At 36.6% G+C, this 19359-nt stretch overlaps 1 protein-coding gene across 3 annotated transcripts in view; it reads left to right on the top strand.

The window, feature by feature from the left end:
- Nucleotides 1-10: 10 nt before the first annotated feature.
- Nucleotides 11-19359, top strand: part of LOC109091807 (ubiquitin carboxyl-terminal hydrolase 40-like) — a 31335-nt gene continuing 11986 nt past the window's right edge. Inside the window, exons 1-29 of one of the 3 annotated variants that reach the window (XM_042757786.1) lie at nucleotides 11-737; nucleotides 1556-1623; nucleotides 1710-1823; nucleotides 2197-2361; nucleotides 4651-4797; nucleotides 5256-5399; nucleotides 5689-5817; nucleotides 5919-6047; nucleotides 6296-6403; nucleotides 6870-7185; nucleotides 7420-7501; nucleotides 7584-7755; nucleotides 7872-7956; nucleotides 8524-8594; nucleotides 9043-9404; nucleotides 9882-10035; nucleotides 10811-10871; nucleotides 11105-11158; nucleotides 11245-11333; nucleotides 11440-11526; nucleotides 11614-11650; nucleotides 11736-11800; nucleotides 11885-11959; nucleotides 12044-12152; nucleotides 12274-12353; nucleotides 12724-12842; nucleotides 12991-13056; nucleotides 13172-13382; nucleotides 13470-13661. In XM_042757786.1, the coding sequence (XP_042613720.1) occupies nucleotides 545-737; nucleotides 1556-1623; nucleotides 1710-1823; nucleotides 2197-2361; nucleotides 4651-4797; nucleotides 5256-5399; nucleotides 5689-5817; nucleotides 5919-6047; nucleotides 6296-6403; nucleotides 6870-7185; nucleotides 7420-7501; nucleotides 7584-7755; nucleotides 7872-7956; nucleotides 8524-8594; nucleotides 9043-9404; nucleotides 9882-10035; nucleotides 10811-10871; nucleotides 11105-11158; nucleotides 11245-11333; nucleotides 11440-11526; nucleotides 11614-11650; nucleotides 11736-11800; nucleotides 11885-11959; nucleotides 12044-12152; nucleotides 12274-12353; nucleotides 12724-12842; nucleotides 12991-13056; nucleotides 13172-13382; nucleotides 13470-13631 (3654 nt within the window). In that variant the 5' untranslated portion in view covers nucleotides 11-544 and the 3' untranslated portion in view covers nucleotides 13632-13661. Of the gene's footprint in view, nucleotides 738-1555; nucleotides 1624-1709; nucleotides 1824-2196; nucleotides 2362-4650; nucleotides 4798-5255; nucleotides 5400-5688; nucleotides 5818-5918; nucleotides 6048-6295; nucleotides 6404-6869; nucleotides 7186-7419; nucleotides 7502-7583; nucleotides 7756-7871; nucleotides 7957-8523; nucleotides 8595-9042; nucleotides 9405-9881; nucleotides 10036-10810; nucleotides 10872-11104; nucleotides 11159-11244; nucleotides 11334-11439; nucleotides 11527-11613; nucleotides 11651-11735; nucleotides 11801-11884; nucleotides 11960-12043; nucleotides 12153-12273; nucleotides 12354-12723; nucleotides 12843-12990; nucleotides 13057-13171; nucleotides 13383-13469; nucleotides 13662-19359 lie in introns of those variants that run through there. The other 2 variants (XM_042757787.1, XM_042757785.1) reach the window with 2 other exon arrangements.

The following is a 19359-nucleotide window of genomic DNA, read 5'->3' on the forward strand; positions in this document are numbered from 1 at the left end:
GCATAGCGGCACTACGTGTCATCAAACAAACATGGCTGCGTCCTAAAAACATTAATGGTTTTCTACTCGGATTTCACATTTTCCCTTATTACTACTAACAAACTGGGCGATTCGACTGAAAAAGCCGAGTTTAAAAAGACTACTGAATACGATAGCTGTCTGATAACACGAAAGAAATACAGTGGCTGTCAAAGAAAATAAATAATTGTTCTTTTAAATCTCAGTGGTGAAATATGGAAGCAGTGCAGTCACCTCTCAGATTTCCACTTTGCGCTTTAGAGACTGAGATTTACTCGCGACACCTGTGATTCATCCAGAGGAACGTCACGCGATAAGTGTAGTTCTTTTGGTTTATAAAGGCGATGTTTAGACCTGTTAAGTCATCGTATTCCAGGGTAAGCCCATTGATTGTTAATCGGGAGCTAGGGAAGACAAAGATGAGATAGCAAGAGGTGAAACGCTTTCGTTTCACAGTAAACGAAACTCGGTTCACTGAAGAACGGGGAGGTTTACCAAGACTAAGCTTTACAAGGCAGCAGCGGTCATGTTTGGAGATCTGTTTGAGGAGGACGGGGATGGCTTTTCCTCCTCTACATCTGGCACAGGTGTGAAGGGGAGAGAGTGTGAGCCTCCTCCACCCAGAGGGAAAATCAGATTCTGCGGGATCAAGAATCAGGGTGGCACCTGTTACCTCAACTCCCTGATCCAGACTCTACTCTTCACCCCAGAGTTTAGGGGTAAGATGGGCCGAAAAATATTTCATCACTATTTAAAGAAGTAGTTTGTCAAAAATTTACATGCTGTCATCGTTATTTTCTTAACGTTACTTCTGAAGAGTTTTCTGTCCTTTCTAATCCATGTAATTAGTCATGAGCGCTTTCGAAACTCTGCTTGATGAAGCTTCGAACTTTTATGAATCTTTTGCTTCGAATCAATTCGAAGCTACGCAAGTCAAATGACTTCATCACGCCGAAATTTGTTTGTTTGGGCTTTATTCTCGTTGCATTTACACACTTCGACCAGTGGGTGTGTGAATCATTTTCGAAGCAACTGGTTCAACTGCAGTTGGTTCATAATGTGAGTTAATGAGGACTGCTGGTTCTATCAAGCTCCAAAACGCCAAAATAAAGTCTGAATTTCTAGGGTTCGTCGCGAATCTAGCGACTCAATGAGTGAATTCATTGAATCAGTTGATCCAGAGAATCGGCTTCGAGTTCAAATCACTGTTAACTCTTACGATTTCTACTGAATAACGATTTTGGCTCGTTTGTCCAACGTAAATGTTGATAAATTCATAATTCAAAAGACTTGAATATAGCGCAAGCCACTTTTTATTATTATTATTATTATTATTATTTTATAATTACTTTTCTGTAAGTTTGAAGCTTGACAGCCCAATTCCTGATTCACTTTATGTGGATGGAGTGACCAAGATATACACTTAAAAAACATCAGGTTTTTGCATTCTGTGTAAAAACAAATCCATACAGTGTTGGGACAACATTTTCGTTTTGGGGTGACTTTATTTTTTATGGCATAAAATCATCTCTTGCAGAGGAGCTGTTCTGTCTTGGACCGGATGAATTAGGCTGTCTGGCTGACAAGGACAAACCAGAGGCAAAGGTGTGTAAGAGAGAGATGAACAGATGGATCTATAAGTGTTTCAGAGGACCAGATGAATAGATGTTTCCTGTTCTGTGTGATCTCAGGTCCGTGTGATTCCTCTGGAGCTTCAGAGACTGTTTTCTCATCTGCTGCTGGTGGATGAACAAACAGCCTCCACGAAGGATCTGACAGACAGTTTTGGCTGGACAAACAATGAGGTACAAAGTCTTTGTAATCTTTACTTACTGTCCATTTAGCAGGTATGTTTCATCTAACAGTGATTGTTTGCAAAGACAGTCCCTTTGTAATCTGGGGTTAAATGGTTCCCCAGGGTCGCATGGGTCACTTCTATGATGTATTAAAATCAGGAACCGTTCATTTTGCCACTACACCTTTAAGAAATTCTGTAAATATTTTATGTGAAATACGAATGAGATTTACTCTGGTTTGAGGAGTCAGAATGTGTATTTGTAGACCAAACATGGCTTGAAAAACAAACAGTTTCCACATAAAGAGTCTGTATAAAGTTAAACTGAAATGATCAAGCAGCTTGTTAAAATCTTTCATCGTATGTTTTGATTTTGTCTTTAGGAAATGGGTCAGCAGGATGTGCAGGAGCTGAACCGGATCTTGTTTAGTGCTCTGGAGAGCTCATTAGTAGGTACAACGGGCAGCAGTCTGATACACCGGCTGTACCATGGGATGCTTGTCAACCAGATCACCTGCAAAGAATGCGGCAATATTAGTGAGAGACAGGTCAGAAAGGAGAATGTGCCCTTTTGTGTTTCTGTACTTATTTTTGCTTCCAGCACTCCAATTTGTGACAACTTTAAATATTACCAGCACAATATAACAGTGCATATTTATTATTTATGATACACCACGTGAAAGAAATGAATAATTTTATTTAGCAAGGACACACTCATTTGACCAAAAGTCACAGTAAAGACATTTATGATGTTACAATTGATTTAAATTTGAAATAAATGCTGTTCTTTAGAACTTTCTGTTTACCAGCAAATCTTGAAAACAACTGTTTTCAACACTGAAATGTTTCTTAAACACCGTATCAGCATATTAGAATGATTTCTGAATAGGGATATTCATTTTAACCGGTTAACTGTTAACCGACTGTTAAGAATTTTGACCGATTAATACAATCAGTTAAACTGTTTAAAAAAAAATAATTTATTTGTTTACAGTAATTTATCAAAATATTTAAAAAGACTTGCTGCATGGTTAAAGTATGCTCTGCATATAAAAAATTGTTTTTTAGTGAAAAAAAAAAAGTTGCTTATAATAAGTTGCATTTTATTATTTCATTCAGAAATAGGCCTAATGCCCACGCAAAATGTTTACAAACATTATAATAAACTGTAAACATAGCTAGGCTATTTAATGCCGCATTCCAGGCAACCTGTGTTTTTCCAACTTTCTACCTTTGAAAGTGCACTGGAACGACAGTCAAACCCGTGACTTCCCACCCGTAAACTCGTACTAGATCGATGTACTCCCAGTTCCGAGCTCTGACGTCACATAGCCCGCGAAACATCAATGGGAGCCCCTACGGATAAAATTGCCTATGGATGCGGTGTTTATGCAAGTGGTACACAGTGAGAAATAGATTTTAGGACAATATAACGTTGCAATAAAGTTAATAATCTAGCTACAATTCCTTGCACTCAGGCAGTTTGGCGTGACTTGCCTGGAACGCTACAAAGTCGTGAGTCGTGGTTTGAAGTCGTGACTTATGGGCTCAAAAACTTTCCTGGAACGCAGCATAAGTTCCCCTCATTCCACAACAAATCCTTTCAATTAACAGTGTTAAGAAAAGAACAAGAATTAAAAATAGGTCTTAAATTATAGCAACCTATAAACGACAAGCCAAAACAAATTAATTTAGTCTAAAACGAAACTGAAACCAACGTTGGGTCTCTCATTCGACACAAAATCAAATGTTTCCATAGTTGCGATGTGTTTGAATGCCAAATTATTATTTATTAAGTACTTCACTCGCGTTCCAGTATCCACGTAAAACAATAATGTTTTGCATAGCATCAAGGCAGTAAGGTGATAACACTTAACGGCACAGATTTTACTACATATTTAAACTGAGCAGTGTGTTTTTTCCCATATGTTTGACTGACTGTATTTCATTATGATAATGAACAGGCTGCATTGTCAAGGTAGCCAAGCTGAACTGTGTGTGCGCATGCGGCGCAAGCACAATCACTTGAATTTTTTCCTTCTAACAGTAGAAGCAACTACTCCTTTTAGTCAAAGATAATCAGAATTGTAAACGGTTTGCCTTTATTTGTGTACATTCACAAAAAAAAAAAATCTTTGTGCGTAAAATAAGCCTAAAGAAAAATAGGATGCCGCTTTCTGCTGTCTGGTTTCCTTTCATGCAGCACAAAAATGAACTGAAACTGTGTTTTTTGTTCATTTTCTTAATTTATTATTTAAGTACGCACACACACACACACACAAACACATTATGTATATATATATGTGTGTGTGTGTGTGTGTGTGTATGTATGTATGTATGTATGTATATAGCCTAGCTTTATTATGTTTTTCTCCGCTCACAGAAGGGCTGCAGGTGCGTGATGTGATATGATGACCATGTGAATCCTGATGTTCTGTTCTTTGCTGCTTTTTTGCACATTTAAAATTAATCCCCGGGAAACAAATGTTAGTATTTTTAACGAGTCACAGACACTTATCCTTTCTAATTTAATTCAATTCTAATTTAAAATAATCTTGTCGGTTAACGGTCAATAATCGGTTAACGAGTGCTGGTTGTCGGTTAGGAAAAATAACTGAAATGAACATCCCTATTTCTGAAGGATCATATGACACTGTGAAATATTATTATAATAACATTTTTTATTTTTTTTATTTTATCAGTTTCATCATTATTACTGTTTTGTTTTTAAAATAAATGCCATGATGAGCTTAAAAGACTGTTACCAGCCCAAAACCTTTCAACAGTTGTGTGTGTCTATTTACTGTATGCATCTCACTATCTTTCTGTTCTCTCAGGAGGACTTTCTGGATTTGACCGTGTCCGTGCGTGGTGTAAGTGGTCTAGAGGAGGCCCTGTGGAACATGTTTGTGGAGGAGGAGATGTTTGAGGGTAATAATCTGTACCGCTGCAGCAGATGTGAGCAGCTGGTTAGGGCCGCTAAGGTCAGTCACTTCTCAGAACTCAAACTCTTTTTATCTGAGTTAATACTGTTCGTTTGTCCTTCAAGGCCATATACCATGGAGAATTTTTACAAAATCTCCAGTTAGTTATTTATTTGAAGTTATTTATTTTTTTTACAGTAAAAACAATAATGTTGTGAATTATTGTTACAATAAAAAAAAAAGAGTTTTCTGTTTTAATCATTATTTCAGTCTTCATTGTCTCATGATTTGGCGCTCAAGAAACATTTCTTATTACAGTTGGGCTTATTATTTTTGTGAAAACCATGTTGTATTTTTTTCAGGATTCTAGATATAGTTATAGGTCAAGGAAATTGATTGCTCATGTTACATGATCCCTATAAACATGTGACTGGCACTAAGCTGTTATTCTAGATACTAATTCAGTTGAGTCGACTGTAGTGGGCTATAAACCTGCATAATTTTGTCTTTTGTTGCAGTCTGCTAAACTGAGAAAACTTCCACCATTCCTGACCATTTCTTTGTTGAGGTTCAACTTTGACTTTGCCAAGTGTGAGCGCTACAAAGAGACCGGGAGCTACGTTTTTCCTCTCACATTTGATCTCAAACCATTTTGTGAGCAGGTACCGGAGCCCAATCACACGCAAATACATTTTCCAAACTCTCCAGCCAAGTAAGATAAATCTGTGTCATTTGTGAAGATTCTACACTGAACAGAGTATGATATCTGGTCATGTTTTGTAGAATGCACTGCAGTATCAGAGTTACCATCCTGTTAGCAGCTGTTGAGAACCTTTTGATTGTTATCCCAGATTCATTTTAATCGCTGGTAAACTAGAAGCACAGGTCTAGATGGAGAGCTAAAATGACCACAGCAATTCAGAGGACTAACAAGTGCTGTGCTTCTGACAGAACAATTGGCCGGACTCAGAGTACTCGTACGAGCTCTTCTCCGTCATCATACATAAAGGAGGTTGTTATGGAGGTCATTATCATGTCTACATCAAAGACATCGATCAAATCGGCCACTGGGAGGCACCGGTTAGTCTTTTGGTTTTTATTGCTGTCTACTGTATGTATGGTTCGATGATAAGTAATTACTATTTGTCATTTTTATTTTTTTTATTTATTTTCTTTCTTAGGAGGAAGAGGTAAAAGTGAAGCTAAAAACCCAGAAACGAGAGGACAAAGTCGGAGAAAGAAAGAAAGAGAATGAAAATTCTGTTGACGCAGAGGATCCTCTCTCTGTACTTACTGGCATTCTGGCTCAGGTATGCCATTACACCATTAAACTCTACAGTTATGCAAGACTGTAAGTAGATGTTTGAGAAATTATTAGCACTTTTTGATTTGTGGCAGTTATTTAGTGTCTAGAGCTAAATTATTTACTTCACAGCTCAGTAAAGAGAAATGATAGACGAATTCGATGTTTTGAGATTCAGGACAACTGTAATCAATATTTCTTAAATTTTGTGGCCATAAAATTTCACACGCTGATTTTCCCTTGTTTTTTTGTCAGGAGGAGTCAAAATGTGTGCTTGTAGACCAGCTGGGCCAAAAGCTAATGAATAAAACCGGCACGCCGTGGAGCAAAAAATATAAAAAACAGTATGGCACCATCAGCAAGGTGGGGGTTCTGAAGTTGTTTATTATTCTTCACACTATAGTGACACAGATACAGTAATACACTAATGTTCAAAAGTTAAAACTTTATTCAGCATGAATGCATTAAATTGATCAAAAGTAATGGTAATATTTATTTCAAACAAATGTTCTTTTGACTATTCATCAAGTCCACGAAAAAATAATTTATAATATTTCACAATATTACTGTCTTTACTGTATTTTTGATCAAATAAATGCAGCCTTTGTTAACATAAGAGACTTCTTTAAAAAAGGTAATTTTTGAACAGTGTTATATGTTTCCCACTGTGACTTATTAGAATATTAAAATTAATAGAATACATATTCAATTTAGCATAGAGGCCAGTAATATTAGCAGTGCTGCAATATATAATTTTACTTTTATAGTTCAAATGCTAGAATAGTGTAACTACAGGAAAGTGTTGTATGACCATTTTGTCATCCTTCAGTTTCTTCAGAACCACCCTGAAGTGTTCATGCTGGTCTCCAATGGAACCCGTGTAGCTCTGAAAGCTGCTGTTCCTGCAACAACAGACCCTAGTCCAACAGAACCAGTCAGTTCAGCTTCAGCCAATAACAGCACAGAAAACACAGAGCCAGAAACAGCAGGAGACACTGAAGCCACTGACGGATGCCATTGGTTTGACCTGAATGACTCTACTGTGACGGCCGTTACGGTGAAGGACATAGAGAAGCAGTTTCAGGGAAAAGAGAGTGCCTACATGCTCTTTTACAGGAAGACAGCTATGAAAAGACCTCCAGAGGGTATGCTGTGTGTATGCTGGACCCTGTGCACATTAACTCTATGTCACTCCTGTCGATGGCCTTTTTTTTGTTTTAACCACACATGAAACAAAAGCCAATTTGACTTGCACTTAGTGCTTGGCAAGTGTTCATTTAGGCCCCTATGTGTGCATATGCGATGCAAATGAATTTTTTCATTCATAAATATTGCAATATGATTAAACAAAAGACTATTTTTGTGTATCTTTTAAACAGCCATAGGAAACCCTGCTTACAGAGTGCCTCCTCACCTAGTGGAGATGGTACAAGAGGAGAATGCAAGACTTCAACAGAGAAGGTATCTCCATGTACACTCATAAATGCTCACACCATCAGCATTGGGTATTTTATGCAATTTTAAAGTCATCTGTCTCTTGTAGAGCTGAGTTTGATGCCAGCAGCAACAGCATTGAAGTGCGGCTACATTTGGCTCCTCATTACCACTGGCAAAACGGAGCCCTGCATGCCTTATCTCCAAACGAAGATTCCATCATCACTGTCACATTTGACCGCAGAAGGACTGTGGGAGACCTGCGATTGGCCATCTACCAGGTGACAACACTGCAATTTTTCAGTAACAGTACGACTGGATGTAGATGAATGTCCCATTAAATTAGATCTGACAGAATATGTTGAGTTTTCTCTGACCTTTGACCTTGGTTTCATAGATGCAAGATCTTTGGGAAGGAGACATGGCATTGACATTGGCTAAGAATGTGCCAGCTGGGTTACATTTGTATGATACACTGACAGGTGAACACATGTCATTTATACTTTTGCACTTTTTGTAAAGCCCTCTCATTCACTCTTGACTCAAATGTTTGGGGTCAGTAGGATTTTTTTTATTGTTATTATTTTAAAGAAATTAATACATTTATTCAGCAGGGATACATTAAATTGATCAAAAGAGACAGTATCATATATAATATATGTATCATATCATCTACTTCAAATAAATGCTGTTCTTTTGAACTTTCTATTCAACAGAAAGTCCAGAAAAAACTATTTTATAATAACATGAAAGCAGCAAATCATCAAATTAGAATGATTTCTGAAGGATCATGTGACACTGAAGACCGGAGTAATGGCTTTGCAATTACAGGAATAAATTATGTTTTAAAATATATTCATATAGAAAGCACTTATTTTAAACATTTCATAAATGTTTTTACTGTGTTTTAGATTAAAATGCCTTGGTGAACATAAGAAAAAATAAAAAAAACATTATAAAATCTTACCAACGCCAAACGTTTCAGCAGTAGTGTGCATGATTAGTGATTCTGGGTGATTATTTACAGTATGTCTCTTGTGTTGTTTCAGATGACCAGATATCCCTGTATAGTGCAGGTGTGTCTAATGGCTCTGATCTCTTTGTGTGGAATGGAAGAGAGGTGGGCACCTACATCATCAGTGGTCATATGGATTTATTATGAAATAAATATGCCCTTTTTCTTCCAAAGTATTGTGTGAACCTGTGAACCTTTCTCAGAACTGGTCCATGTTTCCACTGACTTGAGAGTTGGATACTAATGTAACTGACTATAATTTGCCCAGAAACAAACATGGTGCCACCTGATCACTGTTTATAAATCTTACTCCTAGTTTTGAGAACATACAAAGTCATCTTATTGAGCACCTTTTTGAAGAGCATAACGGTCCGTAGAGTCAATTTTTTGACCTAGAACTGCCATTTCTTCTATGTAAACTCATGTAATGAGCCAGATCAGGCACCGCCTTTGACATTGGTACCTTGTTGGTGGAAAAGAGATGTATGTGGATTGCAATTTAAAACTGTTAGAGCCAAATAAATGTTTTCCTTTTTCTCTCTTTTTCTTTTAGGTCAGTGGTGTGGCGGTGAAAACTGGCATTGAATGGGAGCCTGTTTTGCTGACTGTGTTGCGTCCCTCTGCAGAGGAGATGGGATGTGGGGATGGCTCAGGGGTTGGAGATGCTGATGGATCCGGTCTGGTGCGTTCTATGAAGGGCTTTGCTGGTGGGGCCACTCTGGGTACAGTGCTTGAGGCTCTAGGGCCCCAAGAGGCCTTTTTGTGCCAGGAGCAGAGCCGTCCAGGGGCCAGTGGGGGCGGGGCCAGTGGTTGGAGGGTTTTCCCACCTCTGGACATGCAGAGAACACTGAGAGAGTTGTCTCTGAAGGACGGGGACGCTCTGCTGCTGCTGCAGCCAGAGGAGCTAGACAGCAGGTAAATGATGCAATTTCACAACTCTCGATACCATTTTTAACACCGCAAAAGTTTATATTAAACACTCTTTTTAAGTATTTAAGCTAAAGGGTTAGTTCACCCAAAAATGAAAGAAAATGTATTTGAAAATGAATGATGAACAAATTTTTTCAGTTAAATAAACATTTCTTTAAAAAAGTCAAGTGAACAGTCAGTAATAAAATAACAAGCAAAGAAATATAAAAAGCTATTCAGACATTTTCCTAATGATTGTTGCTTCTTTATTATTATTAATGACATTTATACAGCTTATAAATGTTTAAAAATTGCTTAACTTGTCTTATGTAATTACATTAATCAAAGTTATGACAATGTTTGTCTTGATATTGTAATGAGACATTAATGGAATAATGTGATGCTTTTAAAAGTAACATTTCACAACACTGACACAACAGTAAAATATATAGTGATATAATAGGGACCATGATTTTTCCACAGTATCTTTAGCCTCAGCGGTGATATAGTTACCGTGACAACGCCCTCAGACTGCCGCTGGCTGCAGGTGGAGTTTTGCCCACAGAGTGGAATGGAGGAGGAAGAAAAGGAGGAGCAGAGGAAGAAAAGGAGTAAAGTCTCAGCTTCAGGGAACATGGTAAGACTGAAAACATGCATGTACACACACACAGACACACACTGTGTTATTTTGGTATCATTTATGTACTATTATAATATTTAATAATGTTTTGAAATAGGTTAATTTTAATAATTAGTTTTAATTTGTTTTTATCTTTTTTTATATTTATATTTAGCCTTAATTTATTTTTAATTTGGTTTTAGTCTTTTTTTTATATATAATATTAGTGTTTAAAAGTATTTTATTTCATGTCTAATTTTAAGTTTATTGATATAGTCAGAAAGTATGCCACGCCCACTACTGGTGGACTATTTTTATTCATTCCTATGAGGATAATGAGGAAAAATATCCAATAAATGTGTCTATTTTTGTAACCTTAAATCATAAATTTGTTGTGTAGTTTTTTTTTTTTTTTTGTCAGTTCAAACAATGCCAAAATCTAAATATTTATTACCGGCAAACAATGTCAAGATGAAATGCAAGTAACGTCAGAAAGAATTGAAGATACAACTGTGGAACCTCACAACTGAAGAGAGTCCCACACCGGGCGAGAAGCGCAGCGACGTACCACGTCTTTAGAATTCAAACAAATTGTTTTCGATAAGTGTACGCACACCGGCGGCGCCGCTGTCCTCACCACAGAGTGGTACTTTTGAAAATTGTCTGGAATATCATTCCATGGTTTCAGTTAATAAAAATAATTTGTAATACTTTGTTTTAGTTGACAATAATACTGTTGTACACAGCAAATCAGGACACCTGTACAACAATCTGAACTGTCTGTCTCTTGCAGCTACTGGCGGAGGTGAAGGAAAAAGCTCTTGAGGAACTTCACCCACAGGATGAGCTCAGTGGTAATAACACTATATAATAATACCTAGTCATAATAATAATACCAAATAATGCTAAATAACAAGGAAAATGCTTAATAATACTTCTTATAGCCTTTACTTATTGATACGTCATTCTGTTTGTTTTACTCTATTTCAGCACTGCCCGGAAAAAAAAAATTACTGTGTGTGTGTCAGGGAAGAGCTTTTGTCTGCCTTTGTGTTCATATCAGTGTCTTTTTTTATTTTGTGTTTAGATGCTGAATGTTGTCTGAGGCAAATGGATCGAACTGGAAAACTTTTACCTCCAGGTACCTTCTCAAAACAGTCACCAGCATCACTGCTAATGTGATCCCTCTAAAGGGTTACATGCTAAACGGGTTTCTGTGTGTTCTAGTGCATGAGCATTTGAGTGTTCGGGATGCAGGGATCAGGTTAATGACTTCCCTCTGCCTCTGTCCTGGACCAGTGCCAACAGCAACACAGGTGCGTTCATACAATTTGGGCATGTGTGAATGTAATGCAGAATGCACATCGCATTTTTTCATCTAATTTCACTTCTTTAATGAGAAAATATCTTTTCTCCATGCAGTTGTTCTTGTACTTCAGTGTTGGTCTAGCGCCCTCAGTTGTTCAGGAGCTGGAGATTATTGTAGAGGAGTCTCTAACTGTCAAAGAGGTGAACTCTCTGGATTTTTTTTTTTTAATTTTAACTGTGTTCTGAAAAAATGCTGGTGTTTAAAAATGACGGTTCTTGTTATTGCAGTGCCTAAGGGAAATGTTGCAGATGGCGAAACTTGAAGGTAAAATCATTCAAATGCTTGTTATTTAATGGCACATTTAACTTGTCTGGTTTTCTCCGACTAAAGCGCATGTTTTTATATCTAGGTGCGTCATGGCACTTAAGGAGAGTGGACTGGTGTGAGGAGATTGGAGAGCCACTTACGGATGAGGTAGGAATAATACTAATCCACTAATCTCTTTCTCAGTCTGCAGTGACTTCAAATATTTGACTCCTGTTTACTCTTGTTTCCCAGAATGCATCTCTGAAAGAGGCAAAGGTCATTCATGGGGACACACTGGTACTGGTGGAGGGGCGACTGCCTCCAAAGGTGCTTTTTCAGTTTGGAATGATTTAAGATAAAAAGGAAGTAAAACTTTACAAACAGCTTTCTTTCATCTTATCTCAATTGCAGGGTTACCTCAAGCTGTCTGTGAAGATGTGCATAGATGTGATTGACAGCTCCAGCGTTCCAGAGCTGAACCACACAGCAGAGTGTCAGAGCATTGAGGGGCTCACCACAGGTTCGACTTCTAGCTAATTTTCTAGAAACCAAGTGAGATTCATGTTGTTTCTGTCAGATCGCGGCTGCTTGTGGAATATCTCTGGTTGGTGCTTGTTTATGTGTGTGTGTCTGTGTTTCAGAGGGGTCTGGATCAGAGATGAGATTCATTGGTCATGTGGAGATATCAGAGGAGGCTTCACTTGATGATCTCAAGACTCAGGTTGGCATCAGTTCTCACAGCATTAATGATGGAAACTGATCATGATAACTTAAAGGTGAATTGTGTAATTTTACTAGCAGCACCACACAGAATTGTAGAAATGTTTCCCCACATAATCCTAACAGCCTTTCACAGTATTACCATTTTTTTTAAATGTATTTGTGCTCAAACAAATGACATTGGTGAGCATGAGAGACTTCTTTCAAAAACATACACACACACACAAATAAAAGCAAACTTCTGAACAGTAGTATATACTTTTGGCTACAGTTTAACAGTGCAAGTAGTATGCAGCACTGCTGTATCAGATCAGTATAACTGCTGCAAATCCCACAATCCCTTGAGAAAAGCCATACTTGTGTTCTGATAGATGATGACTCTACCAGCACTTCAGGATGTGTGTGTGCCCAGTTCTGCGTTCCTGCGTGTATGGCTGCTAGAGGGCAAGAAACTTGCCAGGATACTCCGAGGAAACCAGCAGACACTCAGGTTGACAGCTTTGGATTGTCCTTCTTATTTGTGTGAGGTGTCTCTTACCTCTTGTGCACTGAATGGTGCTGTAATGGAAACACTGAACTGGAAAAAGCATGTGAAACTTTTCATTCTATATAGGCTTTATGTCCTTCTTCTCCTGTAGGAAGCTGAAGCTGGGGAACGGGGCGGAAGTGTGTGTTGAGAGGCTGATGAAAGAGGAGGACCTGGGGTGAGATTTCCTGACAGCAATTCAGATAATGAGGCAATTAATCAAAACCTTGGAAGAAAGAAAGTGTTTTACAGTTTGAAAAACACTGATCATTCTTTTCTCTTTATCTGTACAGGCTGAAGGATTTATTGCTGAGGGTTCAGATGGGGGTGCCAGGAGAGAAGGCGTATTATCCTTCTGAGGAGTTTTTGTGGGACGCAGGGCGGGACAGCACCTCCAGGGGCCTGTACGCTGCTCTGGCCTCCCAGTACGGTCTCACTCCTGACAGCCTGCTCTTGGCTAAACACCTTCCTGACAAACACACATGGATGCCCATTTCCAACTGGGTGAGAAGAGAGAGAGAAAAGGGGAATACAGTATATTTTTAGGCAAGAGTTGAGTACACTTGAATACTCACTTCTTAATAATCCCAGACTCAACAGGTCTCAAAAAAGAAGAAGAGGAAAGCTGAGAGTCTCCAGGCAGCTCCCTTCTACCTGAAAGATGGAGATATTATAGGTGTCAAGGTAACTTTTATCAAAAAAATCTATGAAACTATGCCTAAAATCCACGTCCGACATTGCTTAGTCAAATAGATAATCCCTCCCCAAATGTATGTACCCTTTATAGTTGAGTTATTTTAAGTTACTAACAAAATAATTACTTTAAAGCTATTTAGCAGTGCAATATCTTGAGTTGTATTCAAACTCGCAATGCTTGTGTGTGTTTTAACCGCTAAGCTCCATCTCTACGCCAAACATCAGCAAATATCTTTTTAAACAGAAATTTACACTTAACATAACATATATCAGAATGAGATTTATTCACAAACACAAGGAATTTGTTGTTTTTTAGGCGCTCTTGGTACAATCATATATACATGTATGACATAGATAAAAATAATGTTTTTTATTATATATTATAGTCACAATTACATATGCACACTGTAGTGACAAAAATGACTGCTAATTACTTTTTTTTTTATTATGGAAACTTTTGGGAGGGTTTTCAGCAAGGCCTCACTCTGTCACTTTTTTGTTTTGTTTGTATTTGCATGAAACCTGCTAATAGACAATAATAAAGATTTCAATACTCTGGAAGATGAGATTGGTCAGCAGAGGCTCACAATGGAGGAAGCGAATCACAACACAAGGTGCATCTTCTCTTTGGCTTTTATTGTCGCTCTCCAAGGATACAAGATATAGGTTTGTCAGCCTTTGCTTATTTCATTTGATTTAAATATGTACTGTAATAATAAAATTGCTATAACGTTTGGTCTTTGTGGTCAGTAATAAATATCTATTTTTACTTAATGTATTTATTCAGCTAGGACGCATTAAATTTATTTTGTAAAGAAAGGCATTTATAATGTAACACCGATATTTCAAATAATGCTGTTCATCAGCTTTTTGAACTGCCTGAAAAAAATGTATCAAGCTTTTAACAAAAGGTAGCAAAACTGTTTACAACATTGATAAAAGTAGATATTGAATAAATACATACATGCACATATTAGAATGGTTTATGAAGGATAGTGTGACACTGAGGACTAAGTAATTGCTGCTGAAAATTCAGCTTTCCCTTCACAGGAATAATATATATTAAAATAGAAAGAATGATAATATTTCATAATATTACTATGTATTTTTTTACACACTATGTATGCATTGTTGATCAAATAAATGCAGCCTTGGTGAGCATAAGATATTTCTTACAAAACATTAAATGGTCTTACCAACCCCCAATTTTATTTTTTTGATTTATTTTTTTTATGTTGTCCACTAGGGTGTGTCCTGCCACTGGAGAATGTTCACAAGACATTGGGTCCAAGAAGTCGGGCCCAACTAAAAACCGGAAACCAGAGGTGGCCTTATCGATCAATGTGGGAGTGTTCAGGTAACCCACCCTGTGAACACTCATCTCAGAGATTCTCAGAGCTGCCTGTTGGTCTCCACAACCTTCACTAAGGCCACTAAGGTGCCATGGCAGAGTCTGCCCCACTGAGTCACAGCAAAGAAACTGAAAACACTGTGAAAGTGCGGACCAGGAAACCCACCCTGTGAAAAATAAGATTCTTTGGATGCTGATCCAAAACTTAATTTTATGTGGAAATATCATCTTTAATCACTGAGAGTTCTTGAAGCTTGAACACTTTCTTTACCCCCTTATATGCAATTCATTACTGGAGCAAATAATTGTACCCAACAAGACAAAGAGATGAGTTTCAGCCTATGTCAGTGGGTTTCCCTGCCTCACTTCTGAGAGTGTGCTTTTTTTTCCCCACAAGGAGAGGTTTGATGGTAATGGTATGAAATGTCAAAACTGTTGTTTGTTTTTCAACAAAATCATCACAATACTGTATGGACGATATTTTACTCAGATATCCTTAATTTTATGCAGCTTTTTATCATTTATAATGCTTTAATTCACTAAAAAAATAAAATTCTGTGATTATAAACTCATATGATCCCAGACTGTAATTTAGACTGCTATTCAAGTTTTCCAATTCAATTCAAGTTTATTTGTATAGCGCTTTTTACGATACAAATCATTGCAAAGCAACTTTACAGAAAATTAAGTTTCTACAATATTTAGTAGTAGCTTATCAGTGGTGACTGTCAGTTTATGTGTATATGGCAGAAATGTTCAGAAAAATCAATAAAAGACGTAAACAAACAGACGATTAACACTATTAACAGCAATTATGCAATCAAACTTAGAGCAAAATGTGGTAGTTCTGGAATAGGAATATCTATTCCTTGTTGTCCAGTACAAAAGTCATTATTACTTGTCATTAACTTTCTGCCGCCTTTACAACCAAAGTTAATTGATTTCTCAGAACATGGTGGTTGATTCAGTGAATCTCTTGATGGTGGTGATCATGTCATATATAATCTGTTTCAGTATCTGTTCCATTTGAGGTTGAAAAATTTATGTTTTAGTCTTTAAACCTGTCTGACCAAGCACCTCTGCCTCCTTTCCCTCGCCCACTGCAGGAAATCAGCTGTGTATGCTGAAATAGTTCAAAGAGAGAGAAAGAAATGCCAAAAAACCTTTAGCCCTTTACAGCCTTTTAAAAGAGAAAATTAAAAGGCTATAATACTGCATATTTTTGTAACCATAATTGCACAAACAGCAAAAAGAAAATACTCTCCTGAATCAGAGACATGGGAATCAGGGATGGATATCCATATTTGCTTTCTTGCTGTTTTTATTCTCTGTTAAGGAGAAAATAGAGACACTGATTTGAACTGACATGGTTCAGAGCACAAAAAAGTAACCATTTCGTGTATGAATTGCATGATTAGTAAAATATTGTTTGACTTGTTTCTATTAAATAAGTGATCTTCAGTACTACTGTATTTATAAAAGGACAACATGTACAACGAGCATTGTTGGGTATATAACTGCCAAATTAGGTACATCAATGATTTTTTTTTTTTTTTTAAATTGTCAGTTGTTTATTTTGCATTCATTGTTTCTTTTCATTAAACAAGTATACATATCATCTATAGAATGTCTTTAGTCTTGTGGCTTTGTTTACTGATTAGCAGATGCAGTGACTAATGCATGACACTGTTCAACAACTGGAAGCAATTAAAAAAAAAAGGTAAATTTTTTTTAACCAATATTCATGTAACGTATCTCTATTATTATCTTCTTTTATTATTATTATTATTTTACATTTGAAAAAAAAGGTAATTTTATGAAATTCAAAATATCTGAATGATCACATCATGGCGTCATAATTGCGCTTGTCTGCTCGATGCCACTGAAACATTGTATCTGAACTGCAAAAGGAGTAAAGTATAATACAATTTAAGACAAAATAGTTCAAAATGCAAACAAGGCATCGTTCATGATAAAGAGGATACTTTACTTTATTGTTCAAAGGAATTCAGTGGCCTACTTCATCAATGATCTTCCCCTAGACTTGGCTGCATTTCTCAAAAGCATAAGCTTATCGTAGAGACCAATGGTGGCAACGATTCTACGATTAAGTCTTACGATACTTTTGGAAAAAGTAGCCCTGAACGAGATTCTGCATCAGACCTCCTGCTGTAAATGTGTGCAGAGACTTTTTCTTTGTCACCGATGCTATTCATTTAGATACGGATGGGTTCTGAATGTGACTAAAATAATGCTTGGACTCACCTGCCCATAACACACAAAGGTTTGGACTATAGGGGTCTCAAGTCTTAAGCATTCACCAAATAATTGACGACTTTTTCTCTTTTTTTTTTTTTTTTTTTTTTTTTTTTTTTTTTTTTTTTTTTTGCAGCTCACTAATCTTATACAGGTGTGGCAGAAGGTTAATTTTGTCATGCCTGAGTATCTTTTGTGCAAATACTTGACATAACTAAGACATGAATCTTTGTCATATTGTCTGCAGGCTCAGCTGAGAATGAAGGAGTCAGTCTGGCAACTAAAGGAAGCAGAGAATGTCAGATTCAGTTTGCTTTGGGTTGTTCACATTGTCATATAAATGTATAAGAGATCTGTGTGAGGGGGAGAAAATCAGAACTGAGCCACATTCAGCAGAGATGTGAATTTAGACATAGACATGAACAGACAGAAAGGTAGAAATATGAATATGTTGACTAATAGATATTATTACTAAATATGTTCACATAACCAATGCATCGTTACACGGAGATAGATTAATAGGTTTATATATATATATATATATATATATACATTCCATTATATATATATATATATATATATATATATATATATATATATAAACCTGCCATTTTATTCTTATAAGAAAAAAGCTAAGAATATTTTGTATTCCCAAAAATAGTTGTCGAGAATGTTCTTTTTTCCCCCTGATTGTTTTTAAAACAAACGTAAGAAGAATTCAAATTCTTGAAAATAATGTTTTTAAAAATCATTTAAAATAACTTTTTAAAGTTATGTTAACTTCTAACTTGTCTCATACCTACAAAGATAAGATGATTTATGAATTATCTGGGAAATTTCAAAATAGGCTAATTGTTAGAATTAAGCATTACAACATAAGAATAGCTACATATAATGCATATTACTGCCACTAGGCATGTGCATGTGAATTCTCTGAAGTAACACAACTGACTGATTATGGAAACAATGATCAGTCATGATTATGAGTGACATGACCTTCTGCTCAATTAGAAATTCAGTAGCAACTCTACAAAACCATCAAATAAGACCTTGATTTTAATTTTAGCATTCAGCATATCAGATTGGCCATGCATGTTTTTACTCAGCACACACACATCACATACACAGAACATACAGACACAGGACTTCACTCTAGAGTGAGTAGGAGAAAGACATAGCACAAATGAATGCAACTTCTTGAGACAGGATCTTTGTAAATAACTTAAAATACTAATTGTTTTAAAACAGCAGCACAATAAGGTGTAGTATTTTTACTGTTTATCAGCAAGTCTTTGGCAAGAATCTCCAATCAGAAAAAAAAACAAAACAAAGGCTGTAATTTTCTTCCTAAGAACAATACATTTTTGAAAAATTTATTTTTTTAAGATTTCCATGGAAAGTGAACCACCCACTGGCAGTGATTTAGAGGAAAAACATCTGAAGAATGTACAGTGGAGAGAAACTGTAAAACTGAAATACAAGTAAACAGTTCTGCCAATGTTGGCATATTAAACACTCTTTTACAGTCTATACATGCTAAAAATAACAAGAGGGCCACTGCTTGCTTTCATTTTGAAAAATATTAATGAGCTCTTTTCATATTCCCTGGAACTGATTAACTGATTATGTAAAGTTTTTTTCAAGGTCTATTACCTTCAAGCACTTAGGGTATGGTGGCAGACCTTATGTGTCATAATGTTTCATTGTACATATATTTATTTGCCAGTCATGTACAGCAAGCAAAGGCTTATATGTTCTTATAAGTTGAGAAATTTGGCACACTGATTGAGGACAGTCCCTACATTAACCATAGCAAATTTGGAGTTTCTAACTCAAACTCTCTAGCGCCACCACTTGTCCAAAATGTAAAAAAAATGTTATGCTAATAAATTTTAAACTGTAAACCACAAAAGTAAAATTATTTTTTTTCCTCTGATTCCTTGGCTCATGCAGAGTCGAACGGACACCAAAATTCAAAAATCATAAGGTTTAGTTTTTTTGCTATTTTTAATTTTTCGTAAAACCTACTTTTTCAAACTCGTCCTAGGCCGTTGAACCGATTGTCATGAAATTTGAACCACATCATCTTCAGACCATGCTGTCAAAAAGTTATGGAATTCAAGTTGATTAGTCAAACCATTCTGGAATAGCCCGCGAACAAATTCTATGAAAAACATG

Source organism: Cyprinus carpio, chromosome A6 (genome assembly GCF_018340385.1).
Source record: "Cyprinus carpio isolate SPL01 chromosome A6, ASM1834038v1, whole genome shotgun sequence".
NCBI lineage: Eukaryota > Metazoa > Chordata > Actinopteri > Cypriniformes > Cyprinidae > Cyprinus > Cyprinus carpio.